General features: G+C 44.7%; 1 protein-coding gene across 1 annotated transcript in view; it reads right to left on the bottom strand.

The window, feature by feature from the left end:
* MB21D2 (Mab-21 domain containing 2) overlaps positions 1 to 20289 on the bottom strand; it is a 122818-nt gene extending 102529 nt beyond the window's left edge. Inside the window, exon 1 of the mRNA XM_017659503.3 lies at positions 16892 to 20289. Within this exon, the coding sequence (XP_017514992.2) occupies positions 16892 to 17102 (211 nt within the window). The 5' untranslated portion in view covers positions 17103 to 20289. The remainder of the gene's footprint in view (positions 1 to 16891) is intronic.
* Positions 20290 to 21873: the final 1584 nt, after the last annotated feature.

The raw sequence follows: 21873 nt of genomic DNA, 5'->3' as shown, positions 1-21873 counted from the left end.
CAGCATCAAAAAGATTAAGAACAAATTCTAGAGAGGATGCGGAGAAAGGGGTACCCTCCTACACTGCTGGTGGGAATGTAAGCTAGTTCAACCATTGTGGAAAGCTGTATGGAGATTCCTCAAAAAACTAAAAATAGAAATACCAATTGACCTGGGAATCCCACTCCTAGGAATTTACCCAAAGAATACAAGTTCTCAGATTCAAAAAGATATATGCACCCCTCTGTTCACTGTAGCACTATTTTCAATAAGTGAAGATATGAAAGCAACCTAAGTGTCCATCAGTAGATGAATGGATAAAGAAGAGGTGGTACATGTACACAATGGAATACTATTCAGCCATAAGAAAGAAACAAATCCTACCATTTGCAACAACATGGATGGAGCTGGAGGATATTATGCTCAGTGAAATAAGCCAGGTGGAGAAAGACAAGTGCCAAATGATTCCCTCATTTGTGGATTATAACAATGAAGCAAAACTGAAGTAACAAAACAGCAGCAGACTCACAGACTCCAAGAAGGGACTAGTGGTTACCAAAGGGGAGGGGTGTGGGAGGCAGGGTGGGGAGGGAGGGAGAAGGGGATTGCGGGGTATTATGTTTAGTACACAGAGTGTGGGGGGTCACGGGGAAGACAGTGTAGCACAGAGAAGGCAAATAGTAAATCTCTGGCATCTTGCTACACTGATGGACAGTGACTGCAATGGGGTATGAGTGGGGACCTGATAATATGGGTGAATGTAGTAAACACATTGTTTTTCATATGAAACCTTCATAAGAGTGTATATTAATAATACCTTAATAAAAATAAAAATAAAAAAAGCAAACATGATGGACCAGAAATACTCTGTGCCCTCAAGGTTATTAGTTTAGCAGCCTTCATCGAATGCAAATAAGAGAACTCCAGACTACACAAGGCAGCTCAGGAACAGGGGAAATGTCCCCTATCTTGAAGCACAACCCTCTCCCCCAACCTCCAAGCCCAGGCAGACTCTCCCCAGAGAGCAAATGCTACTGAGTGGACCAGTCTTAAGTGCAAACACCTTTCTCCAGAAGCAGTCACTTAGTGGACATTTACCTAACCTCCACTTTATCCAAAAGTAAAATTAATATTCAGAGTTTTTCTTTCCGTTCTGGGCCTTAGTTCCACTTTCGTAAAATGGAGGAGGGATGAATTCAGGCCACCTAATTTCCTACCAGCATTAAAATTGTAGTATTCCATCAATGATTTCTATTTTGCAGGAAGAAAGGGATTTTTTTTAAGTGAGATAAAAATGAAGGTTTATAGTTATTTACTGTTTTCTTCCTGAGGCTAGACTTCCTGAGTTCCTCACTCTACCAGCAGCTTTTTGACTTTGGGAAAATTACTTAACCTCTCTGTGCTTTCAATTTCTCATCAGTAAATAAGAATAATCCTTCCTCATAGCACTGTTGTTAGTATTTAGTTAATATATACAAAGTATGAGGTACTGAGAACTGTGCCTGGACCATGATAAACATCTTAATGTGGATATTATATTCAAAGTTACACAGTCTTTCTACTCAAAGGGAAAATTTATTTGTAGACTGTGTATTAGAACTAAGACCAACATGCGAGCGAATGCGTAGGTGTGTGCGCATAACAGGATGCATTTGGCATGTAGATAGGAAACCTAGGTTCTACTCATGATTCTGCCGCAAAACTAGCTGTATTCTTATGGATGCTACTTCCCCTCTCTGGGCCACAGTTTCCAGAGCAGACAACTCAAGGATTTCCCTCAAAGTATTCAGATCAAAGGTGATACACTGGCAGCCACAATGTTCTATTTGGCCTACAATTTTAAACCACATTATGCTCCTTTAATATTTGATTTTATTCTCAATATTTAAAAATCGGGGGATTCACATAAAAATCCAAATTCCTTGGGTCTCTTAAAACATCAAAGTTGTATCAGCTCTGGCCCCTCTGCAGTGGTTCTTCAAGGGTAGGCTCTGGACCAGCAAGCACCTGCCTCACCTTAGAAATGCCAGTTCTCAGGATAGATCCCAGACCTTCTGAAACTCTGGGAGCAGGCCTGGAAATCTGCTTTAACAGTGTGGGTAAAATTATAATATTTCCAGAATCTCTTTCCTGGCTTTAGTACAACTCCATATCAATAGGTGTTTCCAAGGGGCAGAGAGAAGTAGTCCATCTCCGTATCAGTAGGTAATTACAAGGGCCAGGAGGGCTTATCTGGACTGGAGAGGTTGGATGGAGCTCTCTTCTTCTGCAGCCCAGTCCAGAGAAATGCAGGATGACCACTTGTAGACTGGTTTCTCCCACTTCATTTCTCCCTTCAACTGATTTCGGTTTCAAAGGTATTTTGCCCCAGGATTTTCCCCCTAGAGTTACAGACAGGCAGGAGGCTGATGCCCAGGAAAGTTGGAGAAGCAGGCTCTGCAACAAAGGAACAACTGGCAGGGGCTGAGCAGCAGCAACCCCGTTAGACTGAAGCAAGAGATGGTTTTGTGCACCCGCACTCCTCGGGGTCCCTGACTCCGACAGCAAGAACCAGTTGGCACTTACCAGGCTGCTCACCACACTCCTCTTCCTTACTGCTCTGCCCAGGCCCTGGGGAGCCTCCAGCTCACAGACTGCGATCTGGATGGACCACCCCCGATTACAATGGTCTATGAGCCCCTTAGGCACCACATGCCAGGATGACTGTGTGGTTCCAAGTGAGAAACAGCCTATATGAAAGCAGGCGGCACAAACCAAGGGCACAGTTGCAGGAACAAACTGTTGAGTTTCCTTTATTAATCACAACACAATCCACACCAGCAGCTGCTATTAAGAACAGCTGCAGCTCCTAAAACAGTGATCTTGAAACAGTCCAAAAAAGTGCTTACAAGTCGAATACCAATAACTGGCACTGCAGACTTGCATTCCATGAGCCTGGTTCTTCCCACAGGTCCTCAAGTGCCTCTCTTGGGACCAGAAACCCTCTTTCCACACCCTGGGAAAGGGTGGGGAGGGGAGAAAGTTTTTATAATTAGCATAATACAGGGCATTGGATCCCACCTCAACCATTTAGTGACCTTGAGTGAATTACTTAACTTCTCTTGACTATCAGTTTCTTCCTATGTTAAAATAGAGACAAAAATAATACCCACTTAAAAAGGTTCTTGCGAGCAGTCAAAATGAGATTATGGGTATTAAAGCATTTTGTAAACTGTGGAGGACCAGATACCAATAAAGGTTTATTATCCCATGAAATCAAGTTTGACCCATAAAGAATCTGACACAGGACACACTGTTTCTAGCCTACAGCTACCAGAGGTAAAATCACAGAACCATGTGGCTATAAAGGGCCTTTTGAGGATCTGTCACCCAACCTTTATACATGGCTCCCCACCCTCAAACCCCTAAAATCCCTGAACACTATGAATAAATGCCTAGCCAAGGGTGATCACCTGCAGAGCTTCCACCTCTAGAAGCTCACTACATTGCGGACTGGGCAGTCCATTCCTTCCACTACAGTCCTCATGTGCACATAGACACTCCTCATTGTGGAGGCCATATCAGACTTGCTATAATTGGGGCAGCCTTGAAAGCTGCTTTCAAATCTACCCCCACCTCAGGGCCTTTGCATATGCCGTTCTGCCTACCTGGAATATACTCATCTGTCTAGTCTTCAGATGGTCAACACCTTATCTTTCCATTTCAAATGTGTCTGCTTCAGAGAGACCTTCTTTACTATACTTCACTCCATCTTACCCAGTGTGGGGAAGCTGGGGTTCCTATGGCCAGGATCCTCACTGAACTTAAACCACCTGATGATGTAACTGGGCTGTTGCTAGGACACTGTTTCCACACCTATAGGCAATAAGCTATTATTGCACTATATAGAGACCTCGGCCCAGCGCTCTGGGCAGAGGCAGAGATGCTACTGATCAACCTACTGTTGGGAGAACAAGCCGGGTAATAAACCCTTTCACCCCAAGAAGGTTTTACTGTCATTTTCTTTGGTCACACTGAATCCATAGTGAACTTCCTGGGGCTGAAACCCACTGGCAAGACAACTGGCATAGGCGGTAGGATTCATTGCTGACCAAGGAAGCTGCCCTTATGGGAGGGGTGCTTCAGAGGGCCGCCCTGATGAATGAGGAGATAGTGGACTGTCCCCCAAAGGGTATGTGGTCTGAGGTCACTTGCCTCCTAGAGGGCTGAGCTCCACCCCAGGACTGGAGGCAAGTGGAGGTGACACCTGATGTAGCAGCGGTGGCCCTTGGTGTAATAAGCAGGTCTTTTGAGAGAGAGTGCCCGTGAGGCAGCGGGGACTGTAGGCTGGCTGCTTCTCACAGTATTAAAAAAAGTCTACAGAAGAGAAGGACAAGCTCCTGAAAAAGACCCAAGAAATGGCAGCATGAGAACACAAGCTGCAAACTACTATGGATTCACTGAAGAAGGAAATGGCACTGATGCAAGAGGCAGCACAAAAACGCCGGCAGTGAGGTGCCGTTGAAGAGGTAAAAGATTCCTTATAGAATGAGACAGCAGCATGGCCAGGTGCTCTGAAGGAGGAAGAGGCCATCAAGGAAAAAGACGAACTTCTGAGGGAAGCACAGGCGGAGGTGGCACAAGAACGTCAGCTGCGAAGCATTGAGGTGAAGGTAAGAGAGCTGCTGAAGACTGAGCTGGCATTGCTGTAAGGCACTGTAGCAGAGGAGGCACTTGGGGGAGTGGAGAGAAAGGTGCCATCAGCCCCAGAAATGGAGGAGCTGGGGAAGGACGAAGAGGTGATGCCAGGGGCACTAGCACCTCCTCTATTGAAAGCACACCCAGTGGTTGTAATGAAAATAAAGACCCAGCAGCTGAAAGTTCCCCAAGGAGAGGCACAGCCCCCTCCCCAGGTCGTGGAGCACTCTATGCTCTCCCCCTATACTCAGGCTGAGCTGGTGGATTTGGGCTCCCGGCTTAGGCAGAAGCTCTCAGTCAGTATCAGCTTGGCCCCTGCGTCTGTGGGATTTAAGAATGCATGGAACTGTTCTGTAGAGATCAGAGATGGGAAAAGTGGCTTCCCTGATGGTTCAGCCCGTCTTGAGGCAGTGGTTACAAAGTGTACATCAGACCCCAGGAAATCACTCCCTCCTTGATTGGCTTATGGCTGCACTTCATGCTGAGTGGCCCAATCAGGGTGACCTACCATCCTCTCCTGCTAGATGGCAGACATACGCTGAGATCCAACAGGTGTTACAGGAGCTAGGCATAAGAAATGCCATCTATAATCCAGAGAATCATGGCCCAGATGAAGAGACTTTCACTACAGGTATGAGAAATATTGCGCCTCAAAGGGCTCCCACATCCCTCTTTGGGTCTCAAGTGGCCATTCTTTCCCCTCACTTAGGGCATCCCATAAGCAAGGTGACATGTACAGTAGCAGACTTAGGAGAAGCTGAAGCAATGAGAACATGGAAAGAAATAAGGTCTGCTACTCACAAGAAGAATTTAAAGGGCCCCATGAAGGTTACAAGGACCCAGGTATGGGTTGATTTAATACAAGCAGGAGCTGATGGAAGGAAATTAGAAGGTAAGTCAAATAGGATCTTACAAGAGCTATGGCAACAGCTGAAACCAGAGCAGCAGTTCCAGTCATTAAGATCAAAGAGGCAGAGGTCAGAGACAGAGCCATGAGTCCAGCCTGTGTGTTTGCAAGACTTCCTGCTGGAGAGCGAGCCAAACTCACTCAAGCCCACACAGGAAGGTGACTAGGAAACATGGTTCGAATAAGGGAAGGTCAAGGTACCTGCCCTGAGGGACCAGGAGGGAATTGGAGGCCAAATGTTGAAATAGCTATCCATTGGTCCCCAGTGAACATACATGTCCTGGCTCTGGTGGACACAGGGGCTGAATGTTCACTGATTTACGGTAACCCTGAGCGGTTCCCCAGGATCCCCACTATCATAGATGGATACAGGGATAAGGATATCAGAGTGAAACAAGCCCAAATTCCTTTGGAAATAGGGTGTCTACGCCCAAGAGTATACTGTGTATATATCTCCTATCCCTGAGTATATTTTAGGGATTGATATCTGGCAGGGTCTATGGTTGCAGACCATTGCAGGTGAGTTCAGACTGAGAGTATGTGTGGTGAAGGCAGTTCTGAGGGGACATGCTAGGCACCCGCCCATAGCTTTGCCTGTGCCTCAGCAGGTGACTAATACCAAACAATACAAACACCCTGGAGGACATAAAGAGATTGGAGAAACTCTCCAGGAACTGGAAAAGGTGGGTATTATAAAGCCCACCCATAGTTCTTTCAATTTCCAGAGTGGCCAGTAAAAAAGCCAGATGGCTCCGCGTGCGACTGTGGATTACAGAGAAATGAATAAAGTCATACCCCCATGATGCTGTTGTCCCCTCTATTGCAGGCTTGATGGACACCCTCAACCATGAACTATGAACATACTATTATGTGGTAGATCTTACTAATACCTTATTTTCCATCGATATTGGGCAGGAAAGTCAGGAACAGCTTGCCTTCACGTGGGAAGGATGGCAATGGACTTTCACCGTCCTTCCACAGGGATACCTCCACAGTTCCACCATCTGTCATGGACTTGTAGCCCAGGACTTGTCTACATGGGAGAAACCGCCAACGGTGTGGCTGTACCATTATATTGATGATGTCATACTCACATCCAATTCTCTTTCAGATCTAGAAGGTGCAGCAGCTAGACTGCTGCAACATCTACAGGAGAAAGGATGGGCTGTGAACAGTACCAAGGTTCAGGGACCTGGTTTGTCTGTGAAATTCTTGGGGGTCATCTGGTCGGGTGAGACCAAAGTTACACCAGAAGCAGTTACAGATAAAGTCTGGGCCTTTCCTACCCCTACAATTGTAGCATTGCTACAAGAATCTTTGGGTCTTCTAGGCTACTGGTGAGTGTTTATCCTACACTTGGCACAAATTCTGAAGCCCTTATACCTGCTGGTACGAAAGGGCATCAGGTGGGACAGGGATGAGACATGTGCATCTGCCTTTACTACAGCAAAATGGGCAGTCAAGGCCATGCAGGCCTTAAGTGTGATAGACCCATCAAGGCCCTGTGAGCTGGATGTTCATGTGAATCAAGACAGTATGGCTGGGGTCTCTGGCAGTGGCTTGAATGAACACTCCAACCTATTGGTTCTGGTCACAACTCTGGAACGGGGCAGAGATATGACACACTTTGACAGAAAAACAGCTGGCTACTATGTATCATGCCTTGCTGACTATAGAACCCATCACTGGAATGGCCCCGATAAAGGTAATAATCACCTATCCCATCTTGGGGTGGGTATGAGCCTGGACCCAAAAGCCAAGGAGTGGTGTGGCACAAATGCCCACACTGGCCAAGTGGGGTGCTTACCTACAGCAGTGTAGTGCCCTCTCTAGTAGCCCCTTGAGTGAAGAACTCCAATGCTTATTGGGGCCGGTGACATATACTAGTGAAAAGCAGGAAGAACTTGCTTTTGAACCATTAGTAGCAGAGAGTCCCTATCGGGAGGGAAGAGCCCCATACCCGAAGATGCATGGTACACAGATGGCTCCAGCCATGGGCAGACCCCAAAATGGAGGGCCATAGCTTTCCTTCCTAAGACTGAGACAATACGGATGGAAGATGGTGAGGAGAAGAACAGCCAGTGGGCAGAGTTGTGGGCTGTGTGGCTTGTGATCACCCAAGAGCCCTCCCCTATAGTTGTCTGCACTGTCTTTGTGGATTGGGAACCTCCTCTGGCTTGAGGATTATTATAATTTTTGTTACCTGTATCAAAATCTTGTTGTATCTTAATTTTTGTGATTATCTCTAAGTTGCTGTTAGCTTCTGTTGCTGTTGTGGAATCTGGTTACAGTGCTTCAGCTTTCTCACACAGGGACCACTGGGGATGATTGAGAGTGTGTAGATTTTAAGGCGAGAATCCTGGAGAGGTGGAGTGTGGGAAAGTTGGGGTTCCTATGGCCAGGATCCTCACTGAACTTAAACCACTTGATGATGTAACTGGCCTGTTGCTAGGCTACTGCTTCCACACCTTTAGGCAATAAGCTATTATTGTGCTATATAGAGAGCTCGGCCCAGTGCTCTGGGCAGAGGTGGAGACGTCAGTGCTCAACCTACCACCAAGAGAGCAAGCCGGTAAGAAATCCTTTTACCCCAAGAATATTTTACTGTCATTTTCTTTGGTCACACTGAATCCATAGTGAACTTGCCCAGGGCTGAAACCCATTGGCAAGATACCAGTTATTCTCCATCATAGTATTCTGTGATTTTTAAAAAAAAATACCACATAACCCTATTTATTTGTGTGCTTAAACCTTGTTGAATCCCCCTGAGGATAGAAGTCCCATGGAGGCAGTTACCTTGCTTCTCTCACTCAATACTCTGTGCACTTATTACAGTAATAGTACCACAGTAATTCATACTAGTACATAGTAGACACTCTAATATATGTTGAATGAATTTATGAATGAATGAATGCTTAACACCATTCTATGCACACTGTAGATATCCAAGTACTAGTTAGAAAACCTAATAAACAAGACTTACACCAACTCCCACTACTGACTTGATGCAACTAATAAATAATAGTTATCTTTTTATGTTGAGGAAAAAATATAAAAAATAGACCAAATGGACAACAGCTCCCCATGCCAGCTTTATTCATAGCAGCACTGTTCCTGGTTATGTCTCTTTATCTTGTGCAGAGGGAATTTATGAAAACGCCCTTAAGTGGATGAAAACAGCTGTTTCCTGGAGAGAGGGCATCACATGATAGCATAATTATGAACTGATCACTCAGCTGGAAAGTACTTACCCAGATCTATTGTGAATAGACCCTAACAACCAGTTGGGCAAGACATAACAGTCAGGACTAGAGCATGCATGCCTATAGGGCATGTACCTACCCATTCCACTCATAGCCAGCCTCACCAACTATACACCCTCGGCTCAGGAGAAGAGCAGAAAAGCCCAGGGAGGAATGAAAATTGCTGCCCCTACTTCATCTGGGAATATAGACTTATCCCAGCAACCCATGAAAGATGTCTGAGGGTAGAAAAATGCACAAGCCCTTTGCAGCCATGTGCTGTAGCAGAAGAAACTCAAGATCTGGGTTAAGCCCTGTTCTACAACTCAAGTCTTTGACCTCCAACTAAGTCACATCAGGTCCCAGAGTCTCTGTACTCCCATCTGGAAATGAGGTTAATAGCAAAGGTCTGTACAAAGAATAATACCATACCACATCAGATGTAAATGTGTATTATAATTCATAAAGCACAGTGCAAAGATAAATTATTGTTACTGACAGCACATAACAGTAGCTTATAATAAAGAATTGCTACAGTTTGGGTCCTAGAGTAGGCATCTGAACACTTGGAGGTTGACTGATAAGCACATAGACCACCTGCATGGCAAAGATGATTTTGCCTTCTCTGCATTCTGTACAGCATGAGTGTAGGCATGCAGGAAGTCCTTGAGTACCCTAGATGCCCATGGAAGAAAAGTCAGGATCTGCAGGAAAGGAGACATCCACATGTGTCACAGTTTGCTGCTCTTGGTCAACAAGCTACAGCAATCACTTGGGACATTTCTTAAACCACCGTACCATAAGTCTGAAAATACTATTCTTGGAATATAGAAAAAACTCTAAACCAAAAAAGGAAGATCAGATCAATTTTCTTGACTCCAGAAAAGACCACATAGCATGGCTTTATGGAAGGGGAAATTCTTAAAGAGAAAATGTCAGAATATATACACTCCTTAAATAGAGATTAAAAGAAGAGTCACACAGAAGAGTTCTGTTAAAGTGAATTGAGTCACTTAACGTTTTGGGAGCACCTACTGTGTGCAAGACCACACTGGGAGCTGCAATGATCAGTAGGCCAGGGGGGAAGAATGTGTTAGGGGCTATCATAAAGGAAAAGGTATTAGGAGGACATAGAGGAAAGGTAAATTTTTTTTCTCCTTGGAGAAGTAAAGGAAAGCTTCATTTGTCAAGTGGCATTTGAGCTGGGATAAGAAAACAAAGACAGAGATAAGAGGCTCAGCTTCCAAAGACAGCAATGACATCTTCATGTCTGTATGACACAGATCTCCTTGACAGGCTGGATAAGCATATGGACCCCTGCAGAAAGTAGTATATTTAAGTAAAAATGATAAAATTACACAGGACTTTAAGGAAAATCGGTGCTAAAACACAAAATATATTTTAAAAGTAATGCTATGACACAGTACCATATGTGATTCTTTATTAATGCATTAAATAAAATCCAGCAGCAAGTCTAATAGCCACCATAATTTCAAAGCAGCAGTAAACGGTTTCTGAGGTATCTGCAACAACTGCCATGTGAAATGAAAGTATCTGTGATTTCTATTGGCAACAAAAGCAAAAAATATGGGCATACTGCTACTGTAGTCTGTTACCTACTTTTATAATGGAAGGAAATGCTATAATGCAATTAGAGGTTAATAAAAATAAAGATGTAATTTTTCCCATTCATGTTCACAGACTCCATGTTATTATTTCCATTCTTAACCCAGCTTGTTACCCATAGCTATTATTCTTCACCCGGGTTAAGAAATCCTGATAGAGAAAACAGCCTAAGCTAAGGAAGAAAGTAAGAATTATGGGCAGTACTATGTGCCGTGTAGAACATAGACAGGAGATGCCACTGAATGACAGGTAAAACCTGCAGAAGTCGCCAACATGAGGGTCCATCACCTCCAAGTATTAACCACAGAATGTGCTTTAAGTTCCTCAATAGTAGCCTCTTTTGGAAAAAAGATGAATGAAAGAAGCTAGGAAAACATCTTTCCACAGGTTTGAGATTATAGTAGCTCCTTTTTTTAAAGTGTGTAGATGATAGCATAGTGATACATTTTTTAAAAGTATCCAATATGATTCCTGTTCTGTAAAACTTCATGTAAGGATAGGTGGGTATTAGCATGTGTATAAACATAGATGTCTAGGAGAGATGCACAGCAAAATATTAATAGTGATTAGAATTAGCAGTGATTTTACTTTCTTTTTCATATTTTCTGTAATTGGAAAATGGGCAAAAAAGAGGCCCAGGGAAGGTTAGGCCTACTCATGGCAACACAAGTACTACAAAATACAAAATAGAGCTGGTCCTAGAACTCAGAAATGTCCTTCTTATGTGCTCCACAACAAATTCAGATTTAGAACAGAATGCACATGAACACATGAAATCAGTATAATTACTAGCCCCAACTTATCTATTCAGAAATCAAGGCTCAGAGTCTGTTTAGTGACTTGTCGACAGTCACATAGCAATAACAAGAGTGTTAGAATCCAGGCCTCCCACTAATGAGGGCAGAATAGTGTCATTGTTAAAAGAAGGGTTTTGCATCAGTCTGATACCAGTTAATTCCCAGCTATGCCACTTACTGGGGTGAACTTGGGAAATTCCTGAATTTTTCCAAACCCATGGTTCCAATGATGTGATGAAGCCCTATTATAGCTTCTGGTACAGAGTGAACACTAGTCATTGCATCACTGCCTCCCTGCCTGTGTCCTAAGTGGAAGGACTCCAGTTCCCAGAGCCAACAGACACATCTACTCATTAGTCTCAGCAGCCTGGTTTCAGTCTCAAAAGTCCACTGGGATCATGCTCATTGCTCACAGGAGCATCCCAACTGGACTGGGAACCCATGACACCAGGCCTAACACAGGACAGGACGCCAGAGTGCTGAGCAACCAGTTTGGGGATCTCTAGGGATTCTGATTCAATAGGTCTGAAATGGGACCGCACATTCCAAATTGTTTTTAAAAAAAAGCTCCAGGAAGGGTCTAAAGAGCCAATATTCAATGACAAAATTCTCAATTTGAAAAGAAAGAATCTAATATCCCTGTGAAAACCCAGGATAATTGCGAGCAATGCACCTTTCCCTGGGCAGCACGAGGCACCACTCAAGTGCCAGGATCACTAGCAGCTCCAGGGCTCTCTGCCAAGGACAAAGGACAGCAACTGCCCAGAACTATGGGAGGACAACCGAAACCAACTCACACTAGCAGCCACAAATGTTCAGAGGGGTCTCCCTGCCCTAGACGCACAGTGTTTTCAGAGCTGGAACGGATGATCTTGCCTGTTCAACAGATAGAGCAAACTAGTGACTAGACGTCTAAGGAACTTACAAAGACTTGGGGGCCCAGAGCAGAATGACTCACAATAAACCCTCAATGAATATTGCTGGAAGGATTCATTAAGAGAAAAGTGACATTCCAACACTGGAAAGACAGGGCTTCAAAATGTCCTAGTGTGAAGATTCGGAAAAGACCTAAAAATGTGGTAGGTCTGGCAGCATGCAAAAGCACCACACCGTAAGTTCAGAACTTTGAAGCAGCCACATGGTATTTATGGGCCTGAGAGGAGATATGAGCCCCAAACTATTTCCCTAGAGTTGGTGGGCAAAGAAAAAGAGGGAGGAGTGTCCAAAGGCCCTATTGCATCACTTTCTCAAAGTTTTTGCTTATTATTGTATCTTTAGGACCCTGCATACTTAACAAGCACTACAGCAATTCAGGAAATAATTGTCCAATGCATGAAAGCAAGAGAGAAAAAGAGACATAAGACAAACAGGTTAAGCAGGCTCTGCAGTGTAGTATTCCCCAGGGAGCAAAGGAAACTGATTTCTAGGACAGTGGAAGAAACATGAGCTTTTTCAGTCAGACATACCTGGGTTCAAATTCAAATACTGGTGTAAGTATTTGACCATTTTGAGCCTCAGTGTATCATCCTTACAATGGGATAATAGCACCTACTTCGCCTCCAATATAAGCATGATGATGCTTATCCTTACAATGTGGTTGGAAGAAAGTTACATGAACTAATGGATTTATGCAGAGTAGCCAGTACAATGGCCATCATACAGCATGAGCTTAACAACAGCAATGCATGTTGCTATCAGTCATGCCCTCTATAGCTGGAGCCTATGTTCTCCACAGTTCTTTCTCATACCAAGCTGCAGAAATAATTTCAGATTAAGTTCACAAGATTTTCTAATAACACCCATTTCTTTAAATAATAAAATCAAGTATATATTCCTTTTCAGTTCATAAAGTAACTTCATATTCACACATAATTCTGAAACCCCATTCATTGATTATTGTTATCCATATTTAATAGATTTAAAAAAAAAAAAACGACCACACAGCCAGCAAGAGGTGGACTAGGACTGGAATTACAGATTTTAACATTATAATGACCATTATTTTCTCAACCAGAATTTCAAACAAGTGATTTATTATGGAATAAAATACTTCAACTCAGACTGCTGATAGGATTACCCTAACATATATAGCTGAAATCAGAAACAAAATCCTAAAAGAATAGGTAGTAATTTTTTTTTTTGTAAACAAAGCCCCTCCTCTGGATTGAATGCATCCACGCTTAACAGTCTCAAGTAAGAGGACAGGAACATGTCTTAAAGTCGGGCCAATGTTAGTTTTAGGAACACCTCTACCATTTATTGGTACAGGACCCTAGGATTCTTAACCCCAGTAAATTTCAATACGCTCATCTGTGTAATGGGAAAGCAATACCTACTCCTAAGACTGTGTAGAGTTCCTGGCATGAAGAAGGCAACCAGTATGAGAGCTACTCTCACAACCACAGCATAGTATTAACCATTTGGACTGTAAGTGACTGTCTCCTTCCTGGCTTTTCTCGCTTCTGCATGCCCCCACCGCACCCCCCGTTCTACATCCGTTCAATGGGACACAACTAGCCTCTCTCTATCCGACCTCACCAGGGAATGAAGATAACAAAAGAGCTGGCAGAGACATTATGCAAATACCAAATATTATTAAAACATTAATGAACTCTGGCAATTTCCCTGAATTTTGATAAATGGTTTTTATTATGCACTGCCAGCTCCTCACACAATCTGGACTCTCAAATAGTAACAAGATAATAACAGCAATCATTCTCCTAAAAGACTAAGGTGTAGAGAAATAAGAAATGAGTCTAGATGCTTCCAGCTAACACCTGCCTCCAAAAGAATCAGAATCTCTGTACAAAGAATGTCACGCATACCAGAGTGAACACGGTGAGCACCAGCAGGCACAGACAGACTCAACAGCCTGTGAAAAACCCTGTTCTGATAGTGCAGTACTGACAGGTCACTGATTATGACAACTGTCTACTACCACTTTCCTCTTCTGCATAAAGTTGCCTCCAAACTAGACAAAACAAAAAGGGTCTGAGAAGCTGAGGACTTCAATGCAAGCTAACATTCTTATACAGAAAGTGACTACTTCCTGCCAACTGCCTAAAAACAGAGGTGGTGTTATCCACAGTCCATTAAAGAGGCTTGTGCCAAATTCTTCTGACATTTCCTTTCGAGCGAGGGGATAATGTTTTTAAGCTGCTGACAATCCTCAGGTACAGCTCAGAGAGGAGGCAGAACAAAGCCAAGAGGAACTGACCCCAACAGTTCCCAGAAATAAGGACCTAGTGCCACCGCCTCCCACCCGCCCCCCTCCCCCCAGTGACACCTTAACAAGCTGAGGGTCATTAAGACACCTCATTCACACATTCATGGCTGTGCCAAGTAAAACGAAGTACACAAGAAGAGATTTTGTTTTTTAAGCCAACTGAAAATCCGCTTTAGAAAAAAGCCACAAGGGGTCCCTTGCTGTCGCCAAACCTTCACTTGTCTAGAGCAGCCACCACCTCATTAAAGGAAAGCAAAGAACTCACAAATGAATGCAGCACCACACACAGGCAAGCTCATTTTGCCATTGGCCTTCCAGGGTCCATAGGGGCAAATGGCTTAAATGACACTCTCCTGAATTTTCTCTTCTGCAGGTGGAAATACCAAATTCCCAGGGGGGGCAAGAAAGACTTCTCTTGCAGGGTCAACTGGGTAAAAAGGAATATAAGAGGCTTTAGTTTACTGTCAACACAGTGTCACTCACGACATTAAATACATGTATAAATTAAGCGCCCTGGAATAATCTGCCTTTATATCTGGGTAAATGCTTTGCTAAATGAGTGTATCAGCTGTGGAGTTAGAACAGAAGTTCTTAAGGAGCTGGGCGTTTAAACTGACCCCTCCCCCCTATATTATTCCCATTTTCTGTTCCAGGTCCAGGACTATCCTGACTGATGATAAGCCAGCACCTTTCTTTCGGGAACCACCTAGTGCAAGAGATATCAGGACTGAAGTGGGAGCTATTACAACACAATGGCAGACTTTCCATTACTTAAGTCAAAGAGAAATACCTTGATTAAGCATCTTAAATAACTGCCCTGAGCCTTCTCTGTGTATCCCCACCCTCCTGACAATCACTGTGTTGGTTTTCACATCTGGAAGCCTTGCTAAGCTTCCCTCTAGAAGCTCACACACACCAGATTAGGGAAGTGTTTTTTTAAAAAAAGGCAACACATTTAATTTATCTAAATAGTTGAGTGGTGGTGGAATATTTGAATAGAGAGCTTTTCAACCCCATACACAATGTAGGATACACTTGGGAGCATGGAGCAAAAGGTAAAATCCAGCCCCAAGTTTTAACATGCTTCATCCAACTTCCCAAAGCATTACTACTACACGAGGCCACACGTTTAATTTGCATTGCCCGCCCTCCTCCCCACTTGAGCTGCGGGAGAGAAGAAAACCAAGAGGGAAGAATGTATCCTACGATAGAATCAGCAGCCGACAGCCGCTCAAATCCCAGCAGACATTAAGAGGAAGGCAAAGGCTGTCTTCTTATGCGGTCAAAGCCCTTTTTCAATAAAAATTTCCACTACCTGTAAAATTAGCTGAGGATGTATTTGTGAATCGCACGCGACACGCGTTAGGGCAGAGCTACACTCGCGTCCCAGTTCTGCGGAATGTTAACGGCTAGGCACAGACTGCATGACGGCCAGGGTTGCACTGGCGGAGCCAGCCGCAAGCTACGTGGGAGGCTCTCAAGAGCGCACCCTCATACTACACCTCAGGAGCAATAATCCGAACGCCGGGACACTTGAGGAAGGGTTCGGGCTCCCAGGCCTGCCTCAATTATTTTCCTTTACACAGCATTCAACAATCTGTTTAAGGACCTCTAGGTGTCGGGCTGGGGGGATGGGGGTGGTGGCATTATCCTAACCCGCCACATCTCCAGGATTCGAAGCTCAGGGCACCTCTTTGAGCCAGCACCTTAACAACACTCAGAGAGGACGGGACTGGCGCTCCGACTCTGAGGGTCGGAGCTCTGAGCAAGGTCATTTTCGAGCTGGGAATTAGGAATTCCGAGCTCAGCAAAAACCCTGGAGAAGCACCGGAAATGCTTCCGACTGCTTCAAAGGGAAATAGATTCGCAAATCAAAGTTGCAGAACTCCGGGCGCCCAGCCTACATCAGCGGGTTACTAGGAAACACCCCACAAGTTTGGTCACCGGGGGCTTAGCATGACAGCGCCGCGCCGCCACACTAGAGAAACAACTTGTCGCTCGGGCGACGAGCCAGAGCCCCGAGCGCAGGAGGGGACCCGAGACACGGCGCTGGGGAGGCGCAGTCCCAGCCTCCGGAGCCAAACTCCGTAAGGCGCCGCCGGGTCTCGCCTGGACCGCGCTGCTTCCAGGAGCTTCCCTCCAACACTGAGACGTTTGACCACGAACATCTCACCTGCCTACCAGCCCCTGGCCGGTGAGAAATTGACAAAAGAGCCGGAGGAGAAAAGGGGACCCGATGTAAAGTATACTACGGAGGGGAGCGAAGGCAGCTCAGCTTGCAGCCGGGAAAGAAGGAAAGAGGCGGAACAGATGGTTCTACCACTGGCACTCGGCTCCGGAGAGGGAACCAAGGAGGAGAGAGCGCGCGGGAAGGGGGAGTGCGTCCCCTACCCCGCTTTCCACCACACACACACACCTCCCCCCTTTTCCTCCTTACCCAGCATGGAAAAGATGAAATCCTTGGCTGTGTGAATCTCCAGCGCTCTCTGGTCGTCGTATTCCCGCTGGTCGTGCTTCGTGAATTCTTGGATGAGTTTGTTCAATTCCTCCACCCGAGCTCCGGACCTGAAATCCAGCTCCGGGAACGGAGGCTTGTTGTTACAGCCCAGGGACGCTGCCTTACTGGCGGTGGGAGCCGCCATCTTCATGCAAAACGCGCCGAGGAGCAGCTCCGCGGCGGCGGCGGCACCCACCCCCGCCCCCACTCCGCCCCCCTGGGCCTCCTCCCTCCGCCGGCTCCCGGGCTGTGGCCCCGGCTCGTGGGCGGGCTGGCTGGCGGGCGTCTAGACTGGCGGTCCCGGCTCGGTGCGCTCCGGGCGTCCCGACGTCGGGAGGACCTGGACTGCGGCGGGGGTGCGTGTGTGGCCCCGGCACCCTTTCCTGCGGCCCCACGCCGGCCGCGGTGCTGCGGGTCCTTGCCCAACTCTGGTCCTCGCTGGCAGCGGCGACAGCGGCTGTAGAGCCAACCGGAGCCTCCCCAGGAGCTAGGAAAGTGAAGTGGAAACAATGTGAAATTCACCAGCTCTGAAATCAACAAGCTGCCGGCTCCAGTGTTAGCGAGCCAGCACCAGCGTCCCCATTTAAAGGGACAGCGCACCCAGTGGAAAGGAAAATAAATAAATGACAGAGGTCTGCGCGCCTGTAGCATTTGCCAATCTGTACTGGCCAGACGTGCGAGTTGTGAACGTAGTCTTTCTCTACCTCCTCCCTTTTTGGGGGCAGGGCTTGCCAAGCGCAGTCAAGGAGAGGGGACTAGTCCTCTGATTTTAAGGGCGGAGTCCCGGGCGAGGACATTCCTACGGGAGCGTCTCCATGTCAAGAACTCCAATGTCTTTAGATAATGAAAGAACCTGCCTGAAGGAAAATGAAACCAGTTTTCTTCCCTTTTATACATAGACTGCTAAAAGTGATGGGATTAAACGCATCAAAACAGAGAGTGCCCACCTACTAAAGTATCCCTACCTTTGCTCTAGGTAATTAATTTTCCTGGATAACAACCTAATCAATGAGTTAGCATATAATGAGTTATTGAGGTTCTGCTTGGTCTAATATAAAAATAGGGAAATTGAAATGTGTTGTGGGTGAGGGGGAACAGAATGAATTGCCCCCGGTTTCAATGAATTTTGAATGATGAGGTTAAAATTCTCTCAACAAATACAGTCTGAGCACCCATTTTCTGCCAGGCAGAGTGCCAGGATCTGGGTGGACAATGATAAACCAAAGGACATGGTTTCTGCAGTGGATTATACTTGACAAGGCAGATCCATCTAAGTCATGATCCTTCAGACAAAATAGGATCTCAGAGGTGTTTTTAGTGTTCATTAGGTTTTTGGCTCACCACTTAGGAGGCCCATTAGTACTTAGAATGAAGGGCTATATCTTCCTGTCTAATTCTCCAAACTCTTATCTCTTTTCTATCCCACAGTCCCTGATTTATATAGAACCGTTCTCATTTTCTTTCCTGGTTCTCATGGCCAACCTCTGCCATACCTTCCTCTATAAAATGGAGATGATAATAATTCCCATCTCAGGTAGCATTAAGGGTTACATGAGATAAAGTAGGTAAAGCAGGTATGCAATACCTTCCATAATAAGAACTCAATTAAATGTTCACTGCTGCTAATGTTGTCACAAACTTAATTCTTTCCCTTTGATGTGGGGGCCCGGCCTATGGCCGAGGCTGAGCCCCACTCTAGCTGGACAACGCCCTAAAGATGGTGCCTGATTCCTAGACACCACCCTTCCTGGCCCTACAGCTCAGCGCATAAGGAAGTCCCCATGATTGGCTTGTCCCCATTTCCGTGCTCGTGCTCATAGCATGCTTTTCACATGTTTCCAATAAGACTGAACCTGGCGCATGATCAGTCAGCTGATTGGTTGGGATATGCTATATAAGCTTCTGCCCTGGAGGAAGTGGGTGTGCCTGGATGGTCGGACGCCCATAATAAAGATTCCTAACGAACCGGGCCTTAGGTGATCGTTCTGCCGTTCTCCTGCCGTCGCCCTAGGTGGCAGGACGCGATACTTTTCCAACCTATTCTCCACATTATTGCCATGGAGTCTTTACCAAAACACAGATTTGGCCATTGACATACTCCTGGAATTTTTCTCCTCTTTACTCCTCCAATTTACACCAAAGCCCATTTTATATCTGCCTTTTCCTGAAAGCCTTCGCTAAGACTCCTCCAAACAGGTGGCAACATCTCCCTCCTTAAAGCCTCCATTGTACACTTTCAGAAACTTTCATGTGGCATTGATGTATTTTGACTTTACTTCATCATTGTTAATGCAAGTTTCAAACTATGAGAGTCTTTAAGATAAGGACTTCTTCGTATTTCCCCCAGCATTTAGCCCTGTACAAAGATCTTCAATGTTTATTGAATCAAGTAACAAGTGAAGAACTTTGGCATAACCAGTCAATTTCTTTTGCTTTTGGTTTCCTTCTCTTTGAAATAAGCTTTCTCACCTACTCAGTATTAAAGGAGGATGCATGCCCAGGTGAATGTCAGTGGACTGATGAGTTAGCTACTCAAACATCTGACTTTTGAGATCTTCTTTGCTGCCCTGACTTCTCATCTGAGAGGGTATTACCATGACCTAGATGTTACCATTAGTGGTATAAGCTGTGCAAGTGGTTAAAACTACAACACAAATCAATCCACTCCCATATGCCAATGCTTCTCTCATGATCAATGGTAGGCATCTGTCAGACAGGTGGCTCAGGCACAGTCATTCCATGGATCAGAGAGATTCTAGTGCATCCATATAAGTAACAATGTCCAGCCTACCTAATACATTTTGAAATAATTCAGGGAAAAAAAAGTCAAGACACTTTTTCTTTGTTAATTTCCAAAAGTACAAAAGCAGCATTGCTCTTTCCTTGTTTCTCCCTTTTCCAGGAATACTTATACTCATGGAGAGAAAACAGATAGTTAGCAAGTATTGTTCTGATTGTGCCTTAGTTCTGGACCTTGGATGTTTTGAATTGAGTGAGTCAATAAATGATCTCTCTAATCTTCTACAGTGTCTGTTCTACTTTCCATCAGCCAGAGCAGACTTTAAATGAGCTATAAGAGAATGTTCTCAATAGTAAGCTAAATCCCTCTTATATGCTCTTACAGAACCCTGATAAATTGGCATAAATATCCCTTGTCAGATTGTCAGAATAAGGATAGAGGATCAGGAGCCATAATTTCCTAAATTGGTCCCTTGGGAGACTTTTTTAACTCCTGGTCTCTAATAGACTATGAGCTCCTCAAGGGCAAGTGCTATATCTCTTGCTCTTTGTAAACACTGCGTTTAATACAGTTCCCCATCCATCTTATGACCTTAATTAATATGTCTGAATGAATGAATAAATGAATGAATTAATACCATCTCTCAAAATCTAGGGAGTTAGCATTTAGATTTTTTGCTACAATTAAATGTCTCAACGTAAGCTATCTATGGGTCTCCCAACAATCACTCAAGAGTTGTTTTAAATGTAGGTATTTCTTCTTGAATTCTGTTAAATGCTTCTATTTGCATGCTTTTTTTTTTCCTGTGTATGTTATGTAGCCTAAGGAAGAGAAATGAGGAGGAAAGTGAAGAAAAAGAAAGAATAATTATTAGAAGATGCTAAAGAGCATCTCAGTTTTATAATGAAAGTGCACATTTATATCATCTTGACAAAAATGACTCAGGAAAGTTCAGTGTAGTTTGTCATCTAAATAAGCACTAAGGTGGGTCATGCCTTTTCTTGCTTCTGTAGCATCAAACAGACCAGAGAAACTTGCTGCCTTTCACAGCTGCTGTCCCACTTACAGGTAGAATTGCCCCTTGATTCTTCCACTCTCAGATTTTATTAGCTTGTGAAAGAAGACTTCTTGCTTCTCTGAAGCTGTTTGTTTTAAAATACAGCCCTGAAGTTCTGTGGCAAACTCTCAGCCATGAGTAACTGGGCTGTGCAGAGCATGTTTTAAAAATAGCAAGCTCAACATCCACATGATGGATTAACAAAACATAATTTTAAATAAAGATTCTCTGGTTTGACAGAGATTTAAATAGCAGCACAGGCTGCAAGATCGAGCCTTCTTGGGCAGTTGGGTTTTCAATAAAAGTCTAACGAATAGAAGGGGCCTGAGCATCTTACGATTTGAAAATGCAGGCAGGAAAAAGAGAAGCAAACATCATAGATATGTGGAATGTTGATGGTAGAAGGGACTTAGGGGTAAGTCCCACCCATGACTTTTCTTTTGCAGATGGGAAAACTGGGACACAGAAAGGAAGAGGAGACTTGCCTAAATAGTAGAGACAGTGCTGTTTCTATTTCTCATACTGACTTCAAATTTATGAAGTGTTCATTGTGTTTCCAGACTGCCAGAGAAGGCATGGAAAAATCCTACAGAATAGGCCAGAATCATAATAAAACACAAAGAGGAGAGTGGTCTCTGGGCAAAATATACTCACTGCTCTTAAAAGTTAAATCTCAATAAACCAGGAATTGCGGGCATTTGGAATTACTTGCTGCTTTTTTCCACCATGAGGACTAGTTAACTCTCCTCAGGATCTCACAGTCATTCAGGGCCACACAGGCTCTGCTTTGGGCAAGTCGAGCAATTTTACTTCGGGTGGAATTAGGCCATTGAAATGTTAGCAAGGTCCCCAGAACAGTGTGGATAACCATTTTGGCTCAGTCTGTTCAGTCCAAACAAGGGGAAACCCACCCCCTCTGACCCATTGACCTGGTTCAGGAGGTCTTGTTCCACCATCTCCTTCAACCCTGTGGTCTGTTATCCCCAAAGGCCTGGGCGCTTTACCTGTGAAAGAACTGTAGCAGTATAAATCTCTCCACCCAAATCTGTCCTTTTATTCTCTGCTCCTGCTATACTCAGGGGAACCAAATACGTTTGTGTGGAAAGAAAAAAATAGACTCTAGGA

The sequence above is a fragment of the Manis javanica genome, chromosome 3 (genome assembly GCF_040802235.1).
Source record: "Manis javanica isolate MJ-LG chromosome 3, MJ_LKY, whole genome shotgun sequence".
NCBI classification, from domain to species: Eukaryota; Metazoa; Chordata; class Mammalia; order Pholidota; family Manidae; genus Manis; species Manis javanica.
The sequence above is the reverse complement of the archived record's forward strand: the minus strand, read 5'-3'. Positions and strand labels throughout refer to the sequence as shown.